This window comes from Cryptomeria japonica, chromosome 3 (assembly GCF_030272615.1).
Source record: "Cryptomeria japonica chromosome 3, Sugi_1.0, whole genome shotgun sequence".
NCBI classification, from domain to species: domain Eukaryota; kingdom Viridiplantae; phylum Streptophyta; class Pinopsida; order Cupressales; family Cupressaceae; genus Cryptomeria; species Cryptomeria japonica.
In genome coordinates this window covers 808,287,537-808,314,672 of record NC_081407.1, presented here as the reverse complement: position 1 = coordinate 808,314,672, position 27,136 = coordinate 808,287,537, and the positions used below count along the sequence as shown (strand labels likewise).

At 38.5% G+C, this 27,136-nt stretch overlaps 1 protein-coding gene across 2 annotated transcripts in view; it reads left to right on the top strand.

Moving 5' to 3' along the window:
• LOC131054345 (bZIP transcription factor 30) overlaps positions 1-10,055 on the top strand; it is a 37,692-nt gene extending 27,637 nt beyond the window's left edge. For both annotated transcript variants that reach the window (XM_057988831.2, XM_059218601.1), the window contains one exon: positions 9,478-10,055. In XM_057988831.2, coding sequence (XP_057844814.2) covers positions 9,478-9,728 — 251 coding nt within the window. In that variant the 3' untranslated portion in view covers positions 9,729-10,055. The remainder of the gene's footprint in view (positions 1-9,477) is intronic.
• The last annotated feature ends 17,081 nt before the right edge of the window (positions 10,056-27,136 follow it).

Sequence of the window (27,136 nt, the reverse complement as noted above, 5' to 3'; positions counted from 1 at the left end):
GATTTCAATGCCATCCCCTTTCTTTTGAATGATGCATATATAGTAAGGTAGTCATAATCAAGTGGCCCCTTGATTGGACATGTCTTTTAGACATGTCCGACCAAGATGTCACTTGGTCGTGACTCTTATAAATGTCAACCGATCCACTTGGTGTCTATGATAACTAATCGGTGCCATTGTAAATGATAACAGATCGATATAAACACACCCGATAATGAATCGGTATCAAAGCAAACAAGCCCGATAACTAATAGCATTACATATGCTATTGGGTTAATACCCCGATAGTATATTAATGCCGATTCATAAATGAATCGACATTAATATGCTATCGGGTTACTAGCTCGATAGCATTTAGATCGACGCTTAACTATGTTAAGCAAGTCGTCGATCTAATCCATCTATATCCAATGTCAATATCATAATCATGATCAATGTTACAGTCTGATAAACATATTCAGTTCGGAAAGCATAAATCAGATAATCTAATAGCATAGATGAGTAAACAAAAACAGAATAGAGGAGATTAACGGGTTAGGAAAGTCTTATCTTGCAGAAGCTACTAATGCATTAACAACCATAAGTATAATGATTAGATTGTGAAGATAGAAGAAACTTATAAGGGACATTACAACTACAAATTTCCAAGGATAACATTTATAACTTTGTTAGTAAAAGATAAACTATGGGAGCCCTTGAATTGCACGGTAACGATTCTTTTTTGGAATGATATCATCTTTAGCCTCAGCCATAGACATATTATTTGCATTTGATGAGGGCCCTATTGATTCCTTGCTCTCTACATATCTCATTTGCCACTACATCTTTTGCCCATTCTACTCCTCCCTTTAAATCAGAAATCTCATTTGTAAAAAGCATGGGCTCCACATAATCCAATTTGAATACTCATCAATGTCAATTGCCTCATGTTTCTTGTTCCTCCACCTTCCTGGATGTAGACAAAGGTTGTACCACACAAAGGCAACGTCATTCAAGTGCATTTGAGTCAATTTGTTGCACTTCCTTGTGTGATGGTGATAGATTGAAGATTAGGCATTGTATCAAAGTCTTCCCACCACAAATTCGCAAAGACAGTATTTATAACTTTGTAAGTAAATTTAGAGATAATTTTAATATAAATTAAACTTTAGTCTCAGTTAACATATGTGTTTTTCACCTAGCTAAAGAGTCCTTAAAATGCATAGAGGTGAAGAAAACCTCCCCTCTGAACCCTTCGAAATCTACAACTTGCCATGAAAGATCTCTAAGGGCTTCATCAAGGATGTAATGTCCCGGTTTAATTTTTCTGGAAATATACGATTTTTTCAAATTTTTTGTATTTTTCTGATAGTTTTGAAACAAAATAAAATTGAACAAACTGTAAAAAGGAAACAGGTAGACATAATAGGGGAAAAAAATGGAAACAAGTAGCTTCAAACCCTCAACAATTTGTCAAGCAACCTTTAACATCAGACTTGAATTGTATTACATCAAAATAAGAGCTGATTGTAAATCCTAGGTTGCCAAAATGAATATACAGCAGTAGGCAAACCAAAATTATTCACTTGCAGCAGTAAGAACAAGTTACCAAAGCTGACATGAAAGAATGGAATTACAATTTTTAGAATCACAATTATGAATTTTCACTCGCAGAAGACAAATGGCAGATTTGAATCATCAATGTTACAAAGTTTGCTATGGATGGCCTCAACACATGTATGGTGAGTATGGTACTCGAGAACTTTGTAACGTTTTTCTTATTATTAATGGAGTCTGGTGAGTATGGTCCTCGACAACTTTATAAAGTTATGGATGGCCACATCAACATGTATGGTGAGTATGGCCTTGACACTAAAAACCTAGATTATAAATGATGCCAAACAAATGAAAGGACAACTTTGTAACTTTTTTCTTATTATTAATGGAATCTGTGAAACATTACAATATGCTGCTCTAACAGCAGAAATAACACTACAATGCTTAAACCCACAAGATGAATTACAAAATTACTCGAACTAGAAGTTGTCAAAATTCATGACCATGAAAGCTCATCCATGACCTTTGAATGAGATTGCCCTACAACGCCAAAGGGGTTTCATCCTCCAGCTCTCGAAACCAAAGAGTTTTGATCCAAGGGCTTCCATCTTTGAATCTGGTTGGCATGGCTGCCTTCATCCTCCAAGCTACAAGTACACATGAATCCGCACCCTTAGAATCCCTTTTGAAGAAGTTATGTGATCAAATATGACATAAAATAATGCTTTAGGTTGTGCAAGGAGGTAGGTGGGTGAATAGGTAAAAAAGGCAGGAGTTTTGGAGTTCAAGGGTTGGAGGTACCAAGGAATGAGTATTTGGTTAAGGGAAAGACCAAAAATTCGACTTTGATAGGTGACTAATCAAGAATTAGGAGTCGGGAGGCAAAGGATCAAAAGGGCATTGGGGACCATGGGGTTACAGAGTTTTAAGGAAGTCTAGAACCTTGTTGAGGTTTTGGGGTATTAGGGATTGGGGTTTAGACATGCTTCATAATAGGTACTCGAGTAAAGGGAAGGCTAGAATTTGACTGTGACAACTTAATGCAAAGGGTTGAGGATTCAGATTTTGGAGATTGGGGGAAACTATGAAAAGAATACACAAGTAAGGGAAAGTTCGAAACTTTGATATGAAGGGTAACTTGGTGTAATTATCAGGGAGTTAAGGTTTGGGTAAAAGGCATGCTGGGAGAGAAAGGCATGAAACTCCGACAAACATTAGGGAAGGAGTAGGGTTGAGAGTGTGGCATGGAGGTATGACAAAGTATGAAACTTTAAGAAAGGTGAAGGAAAAGAGTGGGGAATGGTGAAAAGGTATGACAAGATGGATAACTCTAAAATCCTAATAGGAGGGAATGAAGGCTGGGATGGGTGAAAGGTATGCTTGGATGGAGAAGTCCAATACTCCAATAGGAATAAAGGAAAAGGCAAAGTTGGGAGAAAAGGTATACCAAGAAGGGTAACTCTGAAATTTCGACATGAGCACATTCCTTAGAAATATGAACAATAGAGCCTCCATGATTAGAATATTTGTTACCTATGAGGTTGGGTTCCATCATACATAGCTCACCAAAAATAGAAAATGGGCTTTTGGTCCACAAACATAAATTTATTGAAAAGGGGACATTATAAAATTAAAAAGAAAATCAGGATAGTTTCAGCTAAACTTACCTTTATGAACCCATTCACGTGTTGGGCAAACAAATAATCAAATTTGGCCTTTATAACCCTCTCTCCTTTGGCCTTCCTCAAGTAAGGATTGCCCAACCCCCTAGTGCCAAATCACCTAAAGCTCACAAACATTTGCTTAACAGATGGAAATAAAGTTGCAAACTGGCAATACTTTGCAATGTGATGAATTGCTGGAAAACTATGTCACTTTTGACTGCACAAGCTCCTTTCCATTGTTGTGGTCTTGCACAAGATTAAGAACCCAGGAGTGGTTGTGGATGATTTTCGTAACATTCCTCATGTTTTCCACCAAAATTTTAACCCATCCAAGTTTGTCTATATCTTCAAGGAGAAGGTCGGACTATAGACAACACAAGGGCTCCAAAAATGCATGATTTGCCTTTCTTGAAGAAGTCTTCCAAACGGCACATATTTAGTTGCTTTATCTGTCAACCTGTATTGTTGATTCCCACCTCCATCACCTCTTCTTGCAACATGTTGCATAAGGTTTCGACATTTTTTTACTTTATTAGAGGCTTCAACTAACTATAAGAACAACTACTGCCCACTGTTGTAATGTCCCCTTTTGGGATTTCCCTAAATTTTGCCCTAAAATCACAAGTTTAATAAAATAGTAACATTTTGACATAGATAGAATCATATTCTTACCAATAAAATGTCTTCGACAAGATAAAACCTGCAATCATTTTAGACAAGTATAGAAAGCATAATTCATAAAACAATTATTTCAACTAGGGTTAGATAGCATGTATTCATGACTATTTCAAATCTAGGTAAACTACACAATATCTATAATGCATAAATGGAGCTCAACCATAATAGGGCTTGGATGAGAAACATGATAAGGTGCCTAAAGCTGTCCCCAAGCTAAGCCCAAGAGTGGATATATCATCCCTCTTGGCCCCATGTGGCAGTCCATCGTGTGCTTAGTGGGTAAACTTGTAGCTATCGTCCCTATCCATGCTACCTTATCCACCCTTCTATGATTGAGACCCCTTTAATCCATTTGACAATCAACCTTGGTAAAGGTTGGTGGGGAAACCACAATAGGGTGTCTTGAGCATCCTTCCCTTCTAAGCCCAGGGGTGGGAAACACCTTTCTCCCCTTGGCCCACATGTGGCAGACACATCAATCATCTATTATTACCTCCTTGTATTCCCCTATTAACCTCCTTATGATTGATTGCAGTAATTTGATGAATAAACTAGGAAATCCAAATATATCAATTCCCACAACTAACCATCATGGGTATTGGGGAGGATAATGCAAAGGGTGCCCGAGGCCATCCACAACTAAGCCCAAGGGTGCAGAGTATCCAACCAAGACAACTTGACCCCTCGGCCCACAAGTGGCAGGAACATCCAACCAAGACAATTCCATCCCTTGGGGTGGTGTATTGAGAGGGGACCCTATATCAATTCTCCCAAATGCATCTCCTTCCTTGCTCACACATGATTGTTTCCTTGGGAGAATAAATAAATAAATTAAGAATCTAGAATGATTAGCATTTCACATAAAAGATTATATGTTAGATAACATCTTCATCATGCATACACTAAGCAGCATACCATACTTACCACAAAAAAACAAGAATGCTATTCCCTGCAATTAATAGTAATTTTTTATCCGATCTACATGCCTGATCGCTGGTATCTTATGAACTGATCTGCTCCTTACGAGCACCAATGCTAATTGAATTGATTTTCTTGATTGCTGATTCAAATCAGACTGATTACAGGCTGATAATACTAAATCAGATTCTGTTCCTGTTTTCCATCTTTCCTTCTCAAATCTTATTTCAGATACCTCCATATACTTATGCTGCAGATCTGCTCTAATTCCTCTTGATTTCATTCCTTCCCCCTTCTCCCTTTCAAGTGATTTGTTCTCTTATTTATATCTTTTAGCGGATGGGTCACATCTCTTCATCTACTATTGCCTTGCAAGAGTTACAACCTTTCATTGCTGCAGTTGGAGAAATAATAATTTAATTTTAATTAAATCTCTTTTATTGAAGGAAATTGCTGCCCACATTTATTTTTTATATTCCCTTTGCCTGGGTTGGCCTCCTTCACCAATCACCCCTAATATTAAATGTCTCAACCTTGGTTGGCCCTTAACGTGGGTTTAACCTAGGTCAGCCCTCTTGAGGAAAAAAAAAATTCTTGTTTTTAATCTGGACGTCTGGGTATATATATATACAATGCTGCGATCTGTATGAACCGTAGGCGGGGCATGACAACTGTCCACTTAAGCCACAAGGAGGTTGATTTGTGTGTGGTTGTTGCCACTCATCCACCCATTGGATAGAAAACATAAGGGCTTGGTGCTTTGAACCCTTCTACAATTAATGTATTGACCAATGCTTCCCAATAAGGGCTCCTTGCTGCATTAAATGGTATGTTGTAGTACGAAAAATTAACACATGCCAACTTGGCTCCCTTTTCCTTTCCTTGCTTACATGCAGTACCTTCTAACAAAGGTTGCACACTAGAAATGTTATGAAGTACAAAAATACCATGTGCTCATGGTTTTGAACCAACGCCATCGACTATTATAACACTCAGTCTTCATGTAAGTGGATGTAGTCATTAACTTTGTGTGATTGATGAGCTCAAGTTTAGATAATGCTACCAATGAAATTAGATGACTAATACAATCAAATCTATGTGTTTAGTCCATACTTTCTAAAATTAGTGTCTGTAATGTCCCCTTTTTGTAAAAACTCTAGTTCTTGCCCTAAATCACCGTTTTTATGTAAAACTATAAATGGAACAAGATGCATACTTGATTGAGATCTTGCAATAGGTTAGGAAACCATTGAAATGTATATAAACCATAATATAAATCTTCTAAAAAGGATAACTAAACATATATTCTCTATACCTAGGGTTAGGAACATTAACTTAACCATAGTTATGTCTAATTTCTTATTGCAACCATAAGAGAGTGGGAGTAAGGAGGAACGATAAGGTGTCCAAGAGATCCTCTATTCTAGGCCCAAGAGCAGAGTGAAAGCCAGAACCCCCTTGGCCTCATGGGACCATCAGTCAACTACCATGAGGTGGTCTACCTAGTGAGGTATCCTATCATTGTTCTCCTTCATCACTTCCATCCTTATCCTTCTTGTAATTGGAATTCCCCTTTAAGTCTATTTCTCCCAAATTAACCATGTCTTGTGAGGTTAGGTAGAGGATGCAACCAGGTTCCTTGACTCCTCCATGTAAGGGCCCTCCAAGTTCTAGATGCCACTTTGGTCATCCTAGAATGGCCTACTTACGAGCCCCTCGTTACCCCTTCATTACATCGCATACCTTTCCCTACAAGATGAACTACTATTAAACACAATTTCTATCATGTCTCTTAGAGTATATAGTGTGCTGACAATGCTAATAAGTATTACTATGATTTTATCAAGTAATGCTGCAACAATAGTAATGATGCTCTAATAATAATAGTATTCCCAAGATGTTTGATATAATAATAATACCAATTACTATTTCCATATGAACTACTGTTAGATTTATTATATGCTGGCCCTAATGCTGAAATGGTAGATTTAAGGCTGAGACCACCTTAAGGCTACGGAGCATAATGATAACAGAAGTAGATAAGGAGATTAGATTTTCATGATAATAATGCTGTGATAGGCTTATGATCATAGATATTACCAGCAGTTCAATCTTCCTTGGTTTGATGTAATGGCTTCAACTGGGAGGCAGGGAGGCAGGCTGCTGTTCCGATAATATTTGCATTCAATTCTGATTTCCTCTTGGTGCAGGCTTAATGTCTTTCCTTTGATCTCCTTTTTATGATTATATGCAACCTGGTTTGGTGCCCAAAAGTCTGATGCTTAATAAGGCCAGTCCAATAACGGATATGAATAAGAAAATGTTACATAGAATCAAATGATGGCAGATTGCAATGTAAACTTGATAGATGCTTGAGAGCCAGTTCTTATTAACTGCCCTTCTATCTTATCTGATCCATGGTGATGTCACTGGATGCTTTTGATTCATTTCCTTTATATCTCTCAATCATGAGGGAGAGGTCACACCTCTTCATCATGTGTACCCTTTGGCAGAAGACACACCTTTCACCATTAGCACCCTTTGAAAGAGTGCAACTCTTCATTATTTCTGCCCTTTGAGAGGGACACAACCTTTCTCAACCAGATCTGCACTTCTGAATCCCAAAGTATCCCCCTCTCGAATGAGGTTCTTTTCTCCCTTATATATCTCATGTTTGAGGGAGTCAGAACTTTTCATTCCATGTCTTTTGACCATTCATTAACTTAATTAAATTTTAATTATATTCTTTTATATTTATATTTATATTTTATTATTATTATTTACCATGAAATTCTATTTCAAAGTGGGGACATTACAGCTCACTGCATGGTTCTCACTTCTTGACCAAATTTTGGTCACCATATCTTAAGTTGCTGAAACATATCTAACTGATGGTCTGTGTGTTTAGTATGGGGAAAAAGATGACATTAAGTACTAAAGGTCCAAAATACCATATTTGTTGAGCTAAGTGTCTTGGATACTTAACATACTCATATTTGACATATGCAGGAGTATTACCTTATTACAACCCTTTATTGGTATCCTAGACAGTTTTGTATGGTTCATATTCATGATACTCAGATACTACTTCCTAAAAGTACATACTTGGTGAGATACTAGCAGGTATTAAGGTCACACTCCAGAGTATGGTAACCAGGTGAAGTCATCTTTCTAAGGATGTAAATTTATAAGGTAATTACAGATTGGTTATAGTAGTTTTCATAGCTTCTAAAAATATTCATTTTCAACACATTCAGCATAAATTTGTGGTTTTATAAGCAGGTGATTAGGACCTTTTGGCATGTTCTTAGTTTTATGATATCTTGTTACTTAGATGTTGAGAGACTTTAGCGGTATTGAGACAGATTTTTGTAAATATTTTAGGGTATTTCATGTACTACATTATTCTCAAAATGTTAATACCTATTATGTTTAAATTTTGACTATGGATGGAACCAACCAAAAAAAATTAAGTGGCGTGATATAGTCTTCTATTATTAATTTGATTGCCTTAATAACATTCTCATAAACCATTACATGTATAAGACAAGATATTTCCAATCCAGCATGTTGAGAGTATGAGACTTGAAAATTGGATGGTTGCATAGCCTTTTTCTGACATACATATATAATGGTGCTATATGTATTTTAGGTCACAGCTATATATAAGTAGCTTTTGACAGACAGTTATGATCAATTATGGTCTTGGTTAATATTTTATTGATTCCTTGCATGGGCATGCAATGGATAGATAAATTTTTACCAACCTCCTTAATGGTACAAGGTTATTTCTACTGACCATTTTCAGAAATTTGGAAGTTAAATTTTAAATCATCCATTTCATAAGGGAAAGCTTTATTTAGGATCAATGCAGGTGAAGATGTACCATGTAATTCGTTTTGAGGCATCAATTTCTTCTTCATATCACTTTGACAACTATTAACATCTGGTAGTGGCCTTCATTTGTAGTGTTTACTGTTGAGGTAGGATGCCTTGAGAAAGAGGACTTTAAATTCCATAATTAAATGTTCTCTTACATGCTTGCATCATGGTATCTAGTTAAAGATCACTATACTGTTTTGAAAACATACATTAGGGCTTCTGATCGACTATATATCACGTAGGTATATTGGAAATTTGATATTAGAAAAATGCAACATATTGGGTTTTTTGTTTTATTCTACTGACATATTGCATATCACATTCATATCATATATCTTTATAATGCTTCTACTATAAATAGTTGAAGCTAATTCCTCTCCTTGTCTTGATACAGTTTATTGTATTTATCTATTGCAATGACATGGTTGTCCCCGTTTCAACATGATCAAATCACTGTTGAAATTCTGTTCAATTTGTAGTTGCCTTTTGAATTTGAACATAATTTATGCTTAGCGATGGATCAAGAAAAATGAATTTGTTTATAAAATTCAATAGATGAGTAATTTCTCGACTACCACAAAGCATGCCCTTAATTTGACACTTAACTTATTCATGATGCTAATTATGAGTGGATATTTTCTAATACAATGCCTGGTTTCAGTATGTAACAAATTCTTTTCAGATAATGTTGAAACACATTACACAACTCATAGTTGGTCCAATAGATTGTGAATCTTACTTGGTGACATTCTTGCTTTTCTGTTCTAATTGTTAGTCATCCTGTTTTTACCATGTTTAGCATTGAACAAGGCTCTAATGGAAGAGGTCCAGCGTCTCAAACTGGCAACAGGGCAGCCAATTGCAGAGCAATCTTCTGGTATGGCTCAGCAGATGTCCTTGAGTTCACACCTATATCAGCTTCAGCAGCACGGTCTTCAACAGCAACAGCAAGTGGAAGAGAATGTACAATCTTCAGGTCAAAAAATCAGTCAAAATGGAACTTTTCAGAATAGCAACAATGCTTACCAGCAGTTTATGGGCTCTGTCTAACAAGGTTCTTCAAACATCTGTGTCAGTTATGGTAGCAATTATTTGTTTTGAAGAGCATTTCTCTGCTTCAGTTACCTTTGTGACCATGGTCTTGTTTACATATGCCAAGGTTTGAAGAGAGTAGAGGAAGGATCGTACTGATTTGGGCTCCATTGTATGTATATTTAATGAAGAGAGGGTTATTGAGTGCTTTCCTCTTGGTAGTTTGGGTTCTATAGAGTCTACGTCATGCACAGACAAATATTTATTGGATTATATTTTAGCGTTTCACTGTAATTCTTTATTGGGCTGATATGAATGATATCATTGATTTCCATCTTTATGTTAGTTTAGTTGTTGTTGGCAATATTTCTGTTTATTCATGCTTTCATTATGTGCAAGATGAGAGCGTGCATACATAATGTAATGTGATAAGAATGCCAGTATCCATATTTGAAAATTATTGTAAATTTCCTTCTTTTAGCATTTAAAAAATGGTATAGAGAAATTAGTATGAAGTCAGAGTGGCATGGAACAAATTTCAGAAACTGCAAAGAAGTTCCACTGCTTTCCTGACCTTAATTGAACTGGAGCACGGGAAGGAACGCCCTGTCAACGCATTGAAACAAATGAGTTGTCCTCTTTAAATCAGCATAGCTTATATGCGGATTTGAAGCCTCATTTAGTCTTTTGCCTAATCATGTTAACTGTTGCTCGTAACCCTGCAACATCTTTGGTCCAATCACTACCCAGTTCTCAAGTAAATTCCAACTCAATAGGTTCTTGCACTTTTGTCTTACGCAAAGTGTTGAACAGTGCCATCTTCACAGATGAGTGGTAATTGATGTTGTAGGCAAACTCAACCAAGTGGAAGTATTCCATTCATGCTGTTGATCTATAGCACATCTGTGACATATACTTGAGAACATGGCTCACTATTTCTATCCATCCATCCATCTTAGAATGGTAAGGAAAGCTATAAACCAAGTTTGGTTCCAAAAGCAGCATCCAAGGTGTGGCCCAAAACCTGCAAGTGAATTTGTCCCTTTCTAGGACCATCAACTTGGACATTGTGAGATTGAACTATTTCTCAGGAATCTCTTGGTGAGATTTGATACTAAGGTTGGTACGTAGAGGCCAAGGTTGGTATGTATAGGATATGCAACTTTGGTTACATTAGATTATCCACTACCATGAGGATAAATTCAAAATTAAACTTTTGGTAAAAACCATAGAAATCACTACCACTTACGCTTAAGAATGCCATGCGGGTATGTCTCACCTCCAGAATAAAACTGCTTAGCCTTCATTCTTTGACATTCTAAGCATTTCACCAGAAAAGATGCAACATCTTTCTTCAGACTGGGCCAAAGGTACAGTAGTTCAAGGTAAGCTTACATCTTAAGTTCTTAATCATGCTTCGATGAGTCAAACATGGTGAAGAATGCCCCTCTTACAAGATATTTCAACTTATCTTGCTCAAGCATTATTTTTTCCCTCAAGCCTCAAAAGGTCATCAGTATTCAAGTAGCTGCTTGCCTACTTCGGATATTTTCTTGGTCCCTGTTTCAAAGCAGGTCGAACTTAAAGATAATTTTTGCTCGACCATTGCTCTAAAATTTGACCTGTAAAATTAGTTTCAACATTGGATATATCTGCCATATACCTACATGAAGATCATCAAAATCCTGTTTTCCTTCCCTTTATAAAAGAGATCTATATATAGAACAACCACTTCATCGAAAAAGGTTGTTGCTAGTCTGTATGTAACTTGAAGAAGGATGGCTTCGGGCAAACACCTCGAGCTTGCTATTGGGAGGCTGCCAAAGTACAATCCTTATAAATATAATGAAGTTATTTTGATTCCACCTTCAAAATTTGTTAATCGCTAACAGCAGATGTTATCTGTTCTTTAGATGTGTATACAAAGTTAAAAAAGACTTATGAGATGAAAGATTTGGGATTGGTATTGTACGTATTTCATATGCAAGTTGAGAGAAGGGATGGTGACGTCTTAATTTCTCAAACAAAGCATACTTGTGATTTACTGTTAAAGTTTAGTTTCAAAATTGCCATGTTCCACGAAGTCTTGGGGATGGGGTACCAGCGGAAGCTTTTCCAAGACCCCATAGGCAATTTTTTGGGAATGGCTGCGGGCTGGTGTTATATATACTCAAAATTTGACAACCTTCAATTATACCAGACGTCAAAATTTAAGTTTCGACATTCATATAATGTATCAAATTTGATATTAAATAGACAAAAAATTAAAATATACAAGTAAATTTGATATTAAAATAGACAAAATTTAAAATATGCCAGTAAAGGATTAAATTATATACTAAATTTATTATATCATTTTAAAATAAAAATAGAAAGATTAAAAACCATAATAATAAAATTATCAAAATTTAGGTAATACATCCTGATTGCTCTTCTCCTTGTTCATGCGTCATCTCTCCTTGTTCATGCGTCCTCTTTCGTTATCGTCACAGCCAAAATCCTACAGATGATGAGGCAAAATAATCAGCTTCAACCTTGGTAGCTACAAGCACAGGAGTTAGAAAGGCATAACAATATTCAATCATTGAACAATATTCAATCATTGAACAATATTCAATCATTGAAGGAGGCAATGGCATGCCCAACCAAAGATGCTAACCCCGATGAATATGGAGACAACAGAGCAAGCGAAGGCGAGCTCAAATTTAAATTCAAATCCGTGTGTCATCATCGGCCATTACAAATGAAATTCAACATAAGTAAATATACATAAATAAAACCCTAATATCGTGTTGCTATATAAAACGGACACAGCTATTGTAGCGTCGTATCGATGGCATGCATAACATACATGCATACCCATGCCCAATTGCAGGTAGGCCCCCGCACGGGCTGTGACGATGTGGACATAGCGAGACATCGTGTGGGTCGGGGCTGTGACGACGTGGACTCGCCGGAAAGGACGTTCACAGAGCACGTCATGTCGTCGGCTTTGGAGGGGCGTATAACATGCAATTGGTCAAACCGCAAAGTGCTTTGTTGGGCGGGCGAGAAAGTAGTGGGAGACAGTTGTCTGCCACGGTTGATATCGTACTATAACACGTAGGTAATTGTGGACAATAACTTAGAGACTTAGGTCAAGTCAATGGCAACGCATTTAATATATATCTTTATATGTTGTGGTCAATAACATGTTAGGGCATTAACTTGGAAGGCAAGAAAGAGCAGTCATATATTTGTGGTCAATAACATGCAAAGCCATTAATGTGCAAGGCAAGGAAGAGAAAAATAGGAGCAGAGCAGATATCTGGGAAGGTTAAACACGCGTTATACGATCGTAATCAGCAGCAGCAACGTGGGTGAGGGCTTGGATGTTGTCGAAGTTGCCAGGTATGCTAAGAGAATTGTTCACAGGATTTTTCTTTTCCTTACGTGTTCATACGTTTTTCCTTTGGCTTTTTCTTGCAGAGGGTTGGAAATCGAAGACTAGACACGTGTTATAGGAGCAGCGGGAAGGGAGGGAGGGTTTGAAGAGGAAGTTAAAAACGCCAATTATAGGAGCAGTAGTAGCAGTGCGAGCTAGGGTTACGTTGGATCTGTGAAAGGTATGCGTTCTCATGGTCGGCTCTGGTTTTTATTGATGCATATGTTAAAACCCACGAATTTTTATTTATGCATTTGTTTAAATACGCGTTTTGGATGTATTTGTGGGTCTGTATTTGTGTGTTGTTTTGCAAAATTGGGTCATCACGTTTGGATCATTGAAACAAATGAATGGCTTCGTCAAGGGGGGATCGTTGGTTGAAGGTTTTGAAACCAAGTTTGTCTGAAAGTCAGAAATAATAGTAGCGTGCACGACAACCATACGACAAAGATGTACAGCTGGTTAGTAGTCACATTCTTTGGTATGCTTTGTCTATGTTTAATGACATATCGGCGTTTGTTGAAAATATGATAGTTTTTATGTTTAAGGTATTGGTGTTCTTACGGACCAAAAGACAATGTCGTCACCTCTGAAGTGGAATCGTGTGTATAAAAAAAATGAGGTTGTACATGCCATTCATTGTCAAGGAGTTATATGGTAGGGTAGACGTGGCCATCTTGATATACAAGCAACCGTTGCATGTAGACAACAATGGTGCACAATTTGCACCAAATTTGTCCGACGAATGCAAAGCATATATAGAGAGCTTGTTGGCGATGGACGTCCATGTCGACGCTATAATGGACAGACACCATGATGATCTTGTTTTTTGTAGCATGTTGAGGAAGAGAGATTCATTCCTAACACGAGAGGACTTTATGAACGCAACGGCAAGGGTCCGCTCCATTCGATCACGAAAGCATGCGAACGATGCCACGAGCATCTTAAAATGGAAAAAAACAAGATGAGGGTAATTTTATTTTTTTTCCAACAGCCAAAAGGTCCCGACACACCTTTCGTTATGGGAATACAAACGCCTTGGATGCTCGACATGATGGTTTGACACTCACATGAGTCAATCATCTCGATGGATTCCACATTTGCAACGAATAAATACGGCGCAAGTCTCCTTAAACTCCTTGTAATGAGTCTTCCTCATATTTTGAAGTTGCCCATTGCATTTAATTGTAGATGGAAATAATTATCGCGTTTGTTGCTAAAAACAGTACCAATTGTATTCGTTGCTCATGTTTGACGAGCAGCAATCGGGGGTGCTCGTTGCATGGGCAGTGACATCGAGGAACAAGATCGAGGACCTTGAGGTGTGGTTGGTGGACTTGTAGAGATGAGCAAAGGAAAAGAGGCCTGATTGGAGGATCAATGCATTCATCACAGATGATGCAAGTGCAGAGATTCAAGCGATACAGTACGTGCATGTTTCAATTGTTAGTCTACTTTAGATCAAACAATAAGATATGTTGCTCTACCATTTTTTGTATATTGATCAGGCATGATTAATCGTTGACTTCAAAACAGGACCGCTTTTCAATGTCGTGTGATACTTTGTATCTGGCACGTGCGGCAAGCATGGTTGAAGAATGTCTACAAGTATGTGACAAAGGAAAGAGCAATGGACATTTTTTCGTCGTTTAGGGCAGATAATGATGACAATGCTTGAAAGTGAAGAGTGCACTACTCAGCAAGTGCATAATTTCTTTGTTGAATTCGCTAATTAGCAATGTTTTCTAGAGTACTTCCACGACACATGGTGTCGAGATGACCATATTGGTGAGTTTTGCATTACCTTAGATTTGCCCTCCCTGACTTGTTAACTCTTTCGTTGCGACAGTTGTCGCATTCGTTTGTTCGTTGACATCTTCCTTTTTTTTTCATCTTTTGGGTAGCAATGTGGGCGAAAAACTTCAGGAATTTCCCTCACGCTAACCAGGACGCAAATAATGCCATCGAATCATACCATGGAAAATTGAAGGTTTTGCACCTAAGAGACAATAAGAAGATGTGCACAAGGAGGATGGACAATCTGTATCACAAGCTTGCCTATAAAGTGGAACCATTCTACAAGAAAAAGTGATTGTTGCAACATTATGGATTCATTAGAAACTATAGGTTGTCACATTTGCAAACTAGCATGAAGAGGGCAAAGGAAATTCCTGATGCTGATTTTGTTCCAGATGACACGGATCCTAGTTCGTACCAGGTGAAAAGTCAGTCCTCTTGCAATTGGTACGTGGTTACAAAATGCGGTGATCACTTGTACATATGTGACTGTCTGTGGGGTTTGCAAGGAAACACATGCAAGCATGCTTTGAAGGTTGTTGCAATGGTCGACAACTCATTTAATGATTCGCGTCTCCCAGGTAAGTCGATGTCAAGTGCAACTCAACTTGTTTGGTTCGTCAATGTTTATGTATGGTGATTTAAAAGATCTGCACTTCACTCTAAGATACAATTTCGTGTAGAACCTATTCCTATGTCAACTCCAATATCTAATAACGTTAATGAACACCCAACACCTCTGTCGGTTGTCGATACCTTTTCCAATGCAGAAGCACATATAGAGGATGTTGACATCATGACGTGGAATGAAGTGAGCACAAAGTTGAAGATGGTGTCGCGAATAATGCCACAGTCATGCGAAAAAATAATGGCATTTGTAGGTTGTGTGGAGAGGTTCATGGTTGATCTTGACAATTTCGGTGCTATGACATTTGTTTCAGTCCCCATATCGATCCAACTGCTACAAGCATCGTTCGAATGCAGCCTTGGTTCAATGCAAGTAGGGATCGTGGTTGGATTCGGAGGCAACCTAGGCAGAATACGAGCACTGAGATCTTTGATGATGTTATGCACCCTGAGGCCTTTGAGTTCCCCTAGGAGACTACTAGGAGGCGGAAGGGCAAGAGGCTATTCGACGAAGCACCGAAACCACATGTCCTTGCCACAGGATCTATTGTATCTAATACAGGTTGGTACACAACTGTGTCACGTTTAAGTGGTTTCCAAACATGTCAATAATTTGTCATGTGAGACAAGACGGTCAATAATCTGCCATGTTGAAGACGAAAAAGGTCAATAATCTACCATGTTTAATACGAAAATGGTCAATAATCTACCATGTTAAACACAAAATGGTCAATAATCTGCCATGTTTAAGACGAAAAGGGTCAATAATCTGCTATGTTAAAGACAAAATGGTCAATAATCTGCCATGTTTAAGACAAAATGGTCAATACAAGTTGGTACACAAGTGTGTCATGTTTAAGTGGTTTCCAAACATGTCAATGGTGCGTGTGCTTACTTAGTAGTTCTATTTCGCAGTTGGTGAAAGTGGACCACAGACAGGCGTGACAATGTTCACTCCACCCTCAACATCTAGGCAGAGAAGTCCTCGCCGATGATTGGCTTTTGACTTTGCTCAATCCAGACAAGGATCACAAAATGTCCCTTGCCAACACAGCATTGGTATTATTGGTTCAGATTTGGATATGCGTTATTTATGTATACCTTCCATATCTGCGGACAACTACATGACGTTTTTCATATACATGTCAACAGCTAAGATGTGCTATACTAGTCACTCGGTAAATTTTTTTGCAATGAATAACACGTTGCGTTATGTTGCTTTGACCGTGAAACTTTTTTGTTTCTCTTTGTGTGGGAGGTGGTGATCGTTATTTTATCTGTATCGCATTTTAAACCATGTGTTAGTCATTACCTTCGTACTACATTTTTCTTAGCTCTATGTTTAGCTTTTTATCTTTCAACATGTTTAGTAATATGGACTGGATTTGTTTGTTGTAATATTGTTGTAATGCTTTGTATTATTGTCCCCGATGTTTCTACACATCGTATCTTTCTCAACAGGTGCCATTTTAGATATTTGTTCGCCTTCTACAAAGCAATGACAAACACGTACACCGGCGACGGCAGGAGGAGATTTGTAATTTTGATTCTGCCACTTTATTTTTCAGTATTGTGCCTTTATGTATCACATTTATTGAATGCTATGGTTAAATAAGTAAGACTCTTATTGTATGAATATGTCTTACAATTATTGAATGGTTTAGTTAAATAATTGACACACTTATTGTAGGAATATTTGTTGCATTTATTGAATGTCATTGTTAAATAACAAGCACTCTTGTTGGATGAATGTGCAAGTTACACTGAGATATGGAAGAGCGCAACCAAGAGGTTGCACAGCTAAGGATGCGTCCTCGCCTTAGCATTGGATGGTGGGTTGATGTACACAAACATGACAATGGCCAGACATACTATATTGTCCACATAACAAACCTCTTCTTTTCGTTCCGTGTTTGGAGACGTAGCGAAATATATAGGGTGCTATGGCCCGTTTTCAGACCTTTTGTCAACCGACCCGTGGCTCTCCCAAGCGTGCACATAATGTGCATCATCAGCCGAGATTCAGATCCACGGAGGGGGCGGGTCTGATTGCCACACCCGGATGATGACGTTGCTGCCGCCAATGCCCTTTTTCCCACCAATCTGGTGGTTTTGGATTATACGCACCTCTTCATGGGACAAAATAGTCCCTGTCCACCGATGAGGTTTGCAAGGATTGAAAGAAGATTATCATCAAGGAGGAGGTCTCTCCCATAAAATTGTATTATCTTTCTTGGTTGTATGACTATTGTTTTTAATAAAAGCAATGAAATTTATGTTTACAGAGGGACATGATGGTATATTTTCGTGGACAAAATTTATATTTTTGGTATTTTCTTACAATTTTTGTGAATGACTATTTATTTATAGTGAGATTTGTCCATTTTTATTTTGTTTTCTTGCATGTGCAAACTACATGTCAAACTTCAATGTATCCTGCATTATTAATGTAAATTTAAAAATCACTCCAAGTATATCAAAAATAATATCAATAGAGAGACCACACCACTGGTTCCTATATTGCATACATTAGAGTAACACGATACACTATATTACATACATTACACTAACACGATACGTTAAATTACATAAATCACAATAATGCGACATGTTATATTATTTCTTTCCTTTACAACGACGTGTTATAATGAAAATTTTGATGAGGTGTGGTGTCGTTAACAAACTCGATGTGACATTGATATCCTTGAAATAATATTTTATGTATGTGATACAATGCCATTACTAATGCATATTAATTGATAAAAATGAGGATGCCCTATTCTTAAAAATTCGAATGCCCACTGACTTGCAAAGTATGTTCATTGTAACCATAACAAAACTCATTGAAAGGGGCAGATGTTACATGTATGAATCCATAAGACCATGAATTCTTCTCGGGAGGATATTGGGTTTCAGACAAAGGAACATTAAACTCATACATAGAGAAGGAAAAGTTAATTAAATATAGAAGTACTAATCATTTTCTTATACAATTGATATTGCAACAACAATTAAGTGTTAAAACCATTCAATTTATCAATAGAATGATCAATTAACTCATACGCATTATGTTACATTTATTCATATACATTATGTTACTATGTTATTAACATAATTAGTTCATTTGTTGCAAATGAAACCCATCAACACACATACATTTTCATTTGAAAAGGCAAGTTGAAAATGTTGTAAGCATGTGAAACTGATATAATAGATGGACAACAAAATGAGATCAGAACATAAAATGATATCTTTTATTGATCTTCAATAAATGGAGTGTTGGTACTCAAATCTACAGGTTTCCACACTCTAGAGAAATAGCCATTGACTCATGGTTAAGTGGTAGGACTGGATTTGGCCAATGAACAAAGTGTAGCACCTTGACTACAACTTCCTACTCTTTAGGCTCTACAAAACCTAGGTGGGTATCCCTATAACAGAATCACTTTGATATTCTTTCTTGCTTGGCAAGACATTGTACTTTAGCAGATGTTTCAATGAAAACATACCAAGGAAAGTCTGAAAAAACTTCGTACTCTTTGGCTCAGACCTTATTTTATGTCGCCTTTTGGTACATTGAAACTTGTTCTAATCTACGCTATTCCTAAACTTAATTCTAGTGCTGAAAACAAATAAATTTTAATGATTGATTGATTCTGAAATTTGGAAAACATGACCAGTCCTTACTTTCTAGGGAATATAGAGTCAAAACAAGACCATGACACTTACAACAATGTGGATTTAGGTTTTAATCCCGCGAAGATCTTTGAACATAAATGCCTTGCATGAACATTCAACTCAAGAAACAAAACCTTAACTCAATCTCACACTAGTTCATCCTATGTTGCGGTATTTTTTGATAGAATTTAATTCATTTGCTGCAAATTCAACCCATCAAATCATACACATAATCATTTAGAATAGACAAGCTTACAACACTCTAAGCATTTGAAACTCATACAACTCATGAACACAATATGATACCAAAAAAGAGAATGTATTCTTTATTGATCTTCAAGTCGAAAGGAGTACATTCACAGAATTGCGGTGCAATACTCTTGCAGAACTATGTCCTATTACTTGTAAGTCTTTCTTTAGAACATATGATCACAAAATTTTCAGAACAGTACTCAAGGCCCTGAATTCCCTTTTATGACACAAGGGAGCGGAAACAAGCTTCAGGCCAATGAGCATAGATGTCAAAAGACCCTAACTAGGAAAAAGTACATCAAAATGTGTCCTTATTGATAGCGTGGTACCCTCCTTGTTAGTCATTCATTCCTTGTTGCTTGAGAAGTCATTGTTTGGTGTAGCAGGCCAGCAAGGAAGGGAGACAAAATGGCAAAAACAGAGACTAGTCCTCTTCTTCTTCTTCTAAGACTTGTTGGAGGACAACACAGTACTTCTTGTACCACCCCTCCATCTTGTCAATTGGCCATTCGAAAGTTTTTAGGACTTCCAGCCTATTCATAGATGTCCTAGTCCCCTGTGTTAGTACCCCTTCTGCTTCCACAACAAACTTGTGGTACAACCCCTCAACATCCATGATTCTATCCAAAAATTGTATTATATGAGGCCTCCTGGTCAGGGTCTGATTCCAAGGCTTCTAGAACCCCTGAAATAGCCTTTTCAAATTTTGCACGACAACAGACTAAGTCTTTAATGTGTTGCATGGGTGTCAAAATTGAAGGGATATCCCATTGTTGCAATACTTTGAATTATTCAAATCTATCATTCATTCCTTGCTTCTCTTTCTCAATGACAGGGAGTTCTTTGATTAATGTATTATAATTCTTCCATGTGACTTCTATCTCTTTAGCTTCACTCACCTTCACTCCCTTTCCTTTGTGAAGTAGCCAGGAGAACCTCCTTTAGCTGCAGCCCTTTAAGATTCCAAGTAGCTTTAATGGGCAAAAAGAATGAAAGAATGGAATCTAAATCAATGTCATTTTTTGCTAGGGAGGAATAACTGGCATGGACTTCCTCTAATCTATCCATAACTGTGCCAGATACCTTCAAAATTGTATCTCTCCTGATTTCAAAATATGTCCTCTTCCTTAGCCTCCTAAAGCTCTCTAGTAGCCCTTTCCGATTCCTCAGGCCTTATTCCCCCCGAGGTCCCTGCCTCTACTTTATTCAATTTCTCCTTTAGTTTACAATTCTCAAAAAATAACAAATTATAATCATGACACTGCTTGGCCAAAGTATCCCTCAAAGCAATATGTTTTGCTTCTAAGTCTTGGACTACCAACTAAGCAAATTGTGTTGCATGGGAAGTCAGAGACCTCTCCCATTGTGGTGTCACTAGATGTCATAAGGATTGCTTCTTCCCGTTGCTGCTCTAGCCCAAAAGGAACAAGTGGATTATTTACACTTGATCCCCTAGCCCAAACTGCAAAGGCTTTGATATTTACATTAACTCTGGACCCATAGTTTTCATATTCTTTCACATACCTTGGGTCATCCTGCGTAACAAATTGGTCTAACAAAAATAGTTTCACGTGATCCCATCCAGGAATTAGAATCATGCACTATTGGCCACCATTTCTCTGGCTTCCTCGAGGGTGCATTGAATGTTATTGGGGTCAATATTTACTTCTTCCCCCGGAGCTGCATTTCTTAGTTTTTATTTAAGCCAAAAAGACTTAAAACTCCGGGGAATTCACAAAATTGTCATTTGACATGAATTCCCTTGCAACAACTGCCCTTTCATCATCCACTTCCTCAACCGGAATAACACTTGGGACCAAAGCTCTATCATTTTCATCCAATTGCTCGACAGGTACCTCTTCATGGAAAAAATACTTTGGAGGGGAAGGAGGGGGCACATTTGGATCATCGGTCTCAGGGGGATATCAACAAAATCTAAGATCCTAGTTTTACCTTTCTCTACCCTTCTGATCTCTCCCACCATCGGTCCTTTACCCTTGGCGCTTGACCTTGAAGCCTCTGGTTGCCCCTCTCCTTTTTTGACAACTCCCTCCTTGTAAAATGTAGGGATATCGATGATAGGACGTTCCTCTAGCTTTTGTCCCTATTCTCCCACCACCGGCCCTTTACCCTTAGTTGTTGTCTTTGAAGACTCGGGTTGCACCTCTTCCTTAATGACCACCCCCTTCTTGGAAAATATGGGGATGTCTGCAATAGGACGCTCTTCAAATTTATGCCCTTTTGCTTTGGTCTCTCTCCTTTCGATTTCATCTTCGATGATCTTATCTGCAGACTGGAGAAGAATAATCATCCTTGCCATATCAGATTGGAACTTTGTTGAGAGTAGCCATGTGTAGTTCTTATCTTCCTCCATCCTCTCCCTTTCAATTTTCTTCAGCATGTCCCATTTTTTCTTTCTTTGGACGGCTTCCCTGGGCAGAGCATTCCTCAACAAATCTTCAATTTCATAGAATTGATGATGATAGTTCCTATCCTTGTTATCACAACTAATTTCAAATTCTTTGAATACAGTGGCTTTAGGGAGATGCCTCCCCTTCCTCTCCAGGATTTGATCCTTGTCAACCCACATCATTTGCCACATGAATTCTAAGAATGCAACCCTAGGAGAAACAAAAATGGGCATCCTATGAGGAGTCTTTTCAAAACCATAACACCTAATGATGGTGCAGTCTTGATAGAAAAATAAGTCTCCAAAATTGTGGCTAAAAGCCCCCTCTGCATATTGTACATTTGGAGCCCTGCATGCTTGAATTCTCAACACTTTAACTATATGTCTGGGTAGCCTTGACAATTCAACACTCAACATATCCAAAATCTTCTTGACAAAATAATCAGAGAATAAACAATAGTCTCCAAACCGAGAGCCATTGTCCCACACTTGTCTCCATCTCTGAACCGACCATGGAAACCCTGTCTGTGGATCCAACATCCTGATATTCAGCTTTGGGGACCGGACTGACCTGTTCTGATACAAAAGGAGATGGCACACCAAAGAATAGTGCTTGAAATTCAATGCAGTCTTTTTATCTTTTGCTTTAACCAACCTCTCACATAACTTGGTCTAAAGAATGGTTGCAAAGTCAAAAATCACATTGGTATTCGGGTGTTGAATGAATACTGCTAGCATCATGTGATCCACCAACAACAATGTGAGCTTGCAATCCTCTCCCAAGACCTGGCATAGGGCATAATATGTTCTTATAAAATATGTTTCAAATTTGTCCAGTGCAAATGGCTCTATCTCAAATGGAAAAATGTAGTTGGGGCTGAACTTGGAGAGCTTTCTTAAAAACATTGGCAGATATTCTCTTCTTATCCTTCCCTTGTTTTTTTCACACATTTTCAACAAGGCTTGCTTGTTGATCCCCTTGATGGTTGTCTCATCCAGCCCAAAACATTATGTGATAGCTTTCTGAGATATGTCTAAAATAACCTACCCCTAGAGGTTTCTGACAGTGATGCTTGGGGTGTCAAACTTCTTGGTGAATTCCTTGATCATCATTGGCTCCACAAACACATTTGGGACCACCAGCTTCCCTATGTTTAGCTTCCATGGGTTGCAGATTGGGCTTGGTTGGTCTCTATTTCTATAGAAGGCATGAAAAATATCCCACCCCATGTGCCCTATGATGGCATCTCTGCACCCAACCACCTCGTCTCCCCATCTTATCTTTGTCGACTCTAATGTGCTCGAGCTGGGGAACAACTCTAGAAAATCTTGGCTTAGGACCCGGGTTGCTCTGGTTTGCTTCCGGGCTAAATCCTGTAATCTTATCATAGTGTCCCTCTCAACCTCAGCAGTTGTTTCGGGAGGCTTAGCTGAGGCAATTGTTTCTTCATGGGACTGTGGGGTTTCTTCTACAACGGAAGTAGACTCAACCTTCTTTTTGGGAGGGGTCTTCTTCTTCACCTCCTTTCTCTTTGGTGTTTCTTTTGCCTTCTCCGCCACCTCAGTTGGCTTCTCTGCAACTTCCTCCTTCTCAGTCTCTGGAGGGGTCTGTTGTACGGGTGCTTCCTCTGTGGAAGCCTTTGCCTCACCATCTTTATTTGATTTTCTCTTCTTGGGAGTCGACTTTCTTGCCTTTGGGGTCAGGGTTTCCTCTGCAATGAAGGTAGACTCTACCTTCTTTTTGGGAGGGGTTTTCTTCTTCACATCCTTTTTCTTTGGTGTTTCCTCCTTTGATCCCTCTGACACCTCAATTATCACCTTTCTCGAACCCCTCTTCCTTTTGGCTTTCTTTGGGGGAGCACTAGCGTCACCCTCCTCAATTTGGGAAGGAGCTGCTTCAGGGTTGGGCTCAGGGTTTGATTCTACAGCGGGGGTATCTTGCAGCTCTTGCAACGAAGCAACCATGCTTATAGGAACGACCGGGGTAATTTTTGGGTCACTAGAACTTGCTCCAGCTTCCTTAGCTTTCTCAATAATGGGACTAGCGGCTTTCTCAATTGGGGAGGCCATGACTAAACTTGTAGAGAGCAGAAAATAAAACCTAGGGCTCTGAAAACATTTGCAATTCCTACGGGTACTTCAACTAAAAACACACTATAGTGTCATAAAATTGTGCCTCCTGCAATTTTAACCACATTTTAGGTCCTCACCTCGACGACGATATCTTCTTCCCCAACCAAGACCTATTTATGCATTTTCACCCCTTGCCTCCTTCATGTTTGATCCCCGAGATAGCCTCAGGACCCTATCCGGGCCCCAAGATAGGGTAGGACAGGGGTGTGGAGCCCCTGTCCCACCCTCTTAGAGTGGCCCCAAGATAGGTCCCCCCGGCCCCATCTACACTTCGGGATCCTAAATCTCCTCGATGTCGGCCTTTTTATGAGATGAATTAATCTTCAAGAGGCATGTATAAAAGGGAGTTGGTTTTCTCATTTGCAAAAGGAGGAAGGGGGAAGCGAAATTTAAGCGAAGAGGATCATAAGCAATCATAGGCGAAGATATACATCATCAAGCATTCAAGCATTCAAGTCTTCTTCATTCATCCATTAGAGCAATATTTCAACATTCATTTGCAAGCATGTATGTGTGTTAGGGTTTTGTCATGTTACATGTCATTGCATGCAACACTTGTGATTACATTCAAGAAACAAAACAATCATCATCAACAAATTGCAGATGTACAAGGTATGCATTTCCATTGTTTACATTCAAGCGTTTGCAATTACTTTCTTTCAAGGTTGATTCCTCAACCGGAGTTTGACTGAGGAAAATCCCTACCCACAACCCCTTTTCCTCTCTTTTATTGTGTAGGTTGTTGGTGTGCAGCTGTAATTGCAGGTTTGGGCTTCATTTGCAGAGACGGAAGAACCCTTTTCGTTTCATAGATTTTGTGGAGTACCATGTACATTCCCGCCATGGTCCCGATGATTTTTCTCCAAATTTGTAGGGCAGATCCGTATCAGTCTAATTAGCTCAGATCCGAAATTACAATGCGATCTTGAACTGATAGCTCCTCATTTCACTCATTTTCTCTCTCTTTTCTGCATAGTCAACAAGTCAACTTTCTCATTTACAAAAGAGGGTAAATCACACTTCAACCCTTGCAATCCACTTAGTATTCAGATCCTTGTCTCTCTTGGATTTGGATCTAGTGGATTCAAGCCCCTCTTTTGAATGTAAATTTCCTCCAAGTGAAAATCATCCTAGTGGCTTCCTTTCTCTCTCCTAGGTGGGTAGTCACTAGGATCCAATTTTCCAGTTTACACACAGAGAAAAAGGTTGAATTGCGCTTACTGGTTTGTTGCTCATGATTGGATGCCTTTGAATTGGTTGAATTCACCCTCTACTCGCTTTACAAATGCTCTCTAATCGCCTGAATGCTTCGTGAAGAGGAATGCAATAGAGTTCTTTCTTTTATTGCGACGCCATTTAATTCCTCTGTGCAAAGCAAAGTGGTCGTTAGATTAGAAGTTAGAATTTCCACCGTTGATGATCAATCGAACGACCACGGTCATCTCTTGACTCCCTCTAGACCGTTGAGTTGTCGCCATCCTCTTTCGCCACCTGAATGTCGTGTCAATCACCACGCGGGGCAATAAAAGCCTTGAAATCGTCGTGTTTACTTATCCCGTGCGATCTTTTGCAACTTTAGTCACCACTCCTGGATAAAATTTCACTATCTTCAGCTTTGTTTTTTTATCCCGGGGCTCTTCTCTCTGTCTTTCGCATCTCTCCGGGATAAAATTTACATTGAGTTTCATTATTTTCTTATCGCAAAGCAGAGCTTTGTCTTTCTTTTATTTATTCTCACTGAAACCCAAAATCCAGTCATCACTACACCTTATGCCTCCCGAGATAACTTTTCACTTCAACTTCGTTTGTTATTTTTATCCCGAAGCTTCTCAGGATGTCTTTCTCTACCCCCCGAGATTCGCCTTCTTTTGTATTTCTCTTCACTTCTTTATCCTAGGCCATCTTTCTTTGATCTACGCTACCCTCCGGGATAAAGATTTTACTGCTTATTTACTAACTCTCTTATCCCAGAGCCCCAATAACCATATGCATATTCTCACTGAAATCCAAAGTCGGCTCTGTGTATTCTCTCTCCTTCTGGGGTAACTTTTTCTTAGTTTTCCTTTATAGTATTATCCCGAGTCCACCAGAAATGCTTTGTTAACCGCTCCGGGATAAAATTATTTGTCTCTCACTTTACCTTTTTTACCCCGGGCCCCGCTTTCTTTTCCTCTGGAACCTTCCAGGATAACGTTTTCCCTTTATATTTTCTTATCCCGGGGCACAGTCTTTAACCTTGAAAAGTCGCATGGGGCAAGGAAAGCACTCCACATCTCTTTTTATTCAGGGGCCTTTCGGAACCAACTTGAAATCTCCCCGTGGCAACTTTTATTCGTTGACTTGAGTCTTAGGAAGTTCAACTCTCCGAGGCAAGAAATGAGATAAGCAGAAGCGCATTGCTTATCTCGGGGGAATAGAAGGGTTAAAGAAATGGAGCCCGAGATAAGAAAACAGAGTAAAACAAAGAGAAAAAGCTTATCCTGCGGGGATCATAATGATACATGTCGAGTCAATAACAAATGGTGTCAATAACATGACGAGTCATAACAAATGGTGTCAATAACATGACTGGTCAATAACATGACGGGTCAATAACATGACGTGTCAATAACTCGACAAGTCAATAACATGACGTGTCAATTATGTCTCAAAGTTATCATGTGAAAGTTGTCAAAAGTTGTCAAGTTTAGTCTCCAACGTACATTTGGTTCGAAAAGTGGTTAAGGGAAGCTATACTTGCCATCAAAAGGCTTAAATAAGCCTTGGATGGTCGGCCATGAAGAGATGTTGAAATTTTTTTAATGTATTGAAGAGCAATCAATAGAAAACACAAACATTTCTGCACTTTCCTTCTTGTTCCCTCGTAACAGTTTGATCTCAGCTTTCAAATCATATTGATTCCTCATTCTTTTGCTGTGCAAATCAATTTGGAATGATACATTGAAGAGTAATCTGCCATTTTCTATTCATTTTCTGTGATTTGGTTTTAAATTGAAGGAGATCTAACATTTTTTGTCAAAACTGTTAAAACCCTGATCTAGGGTAAACAATGACATTTAAAATTTGTATCTTTCATGTTTTTTGGCTAATAAGCCCATCAATGGG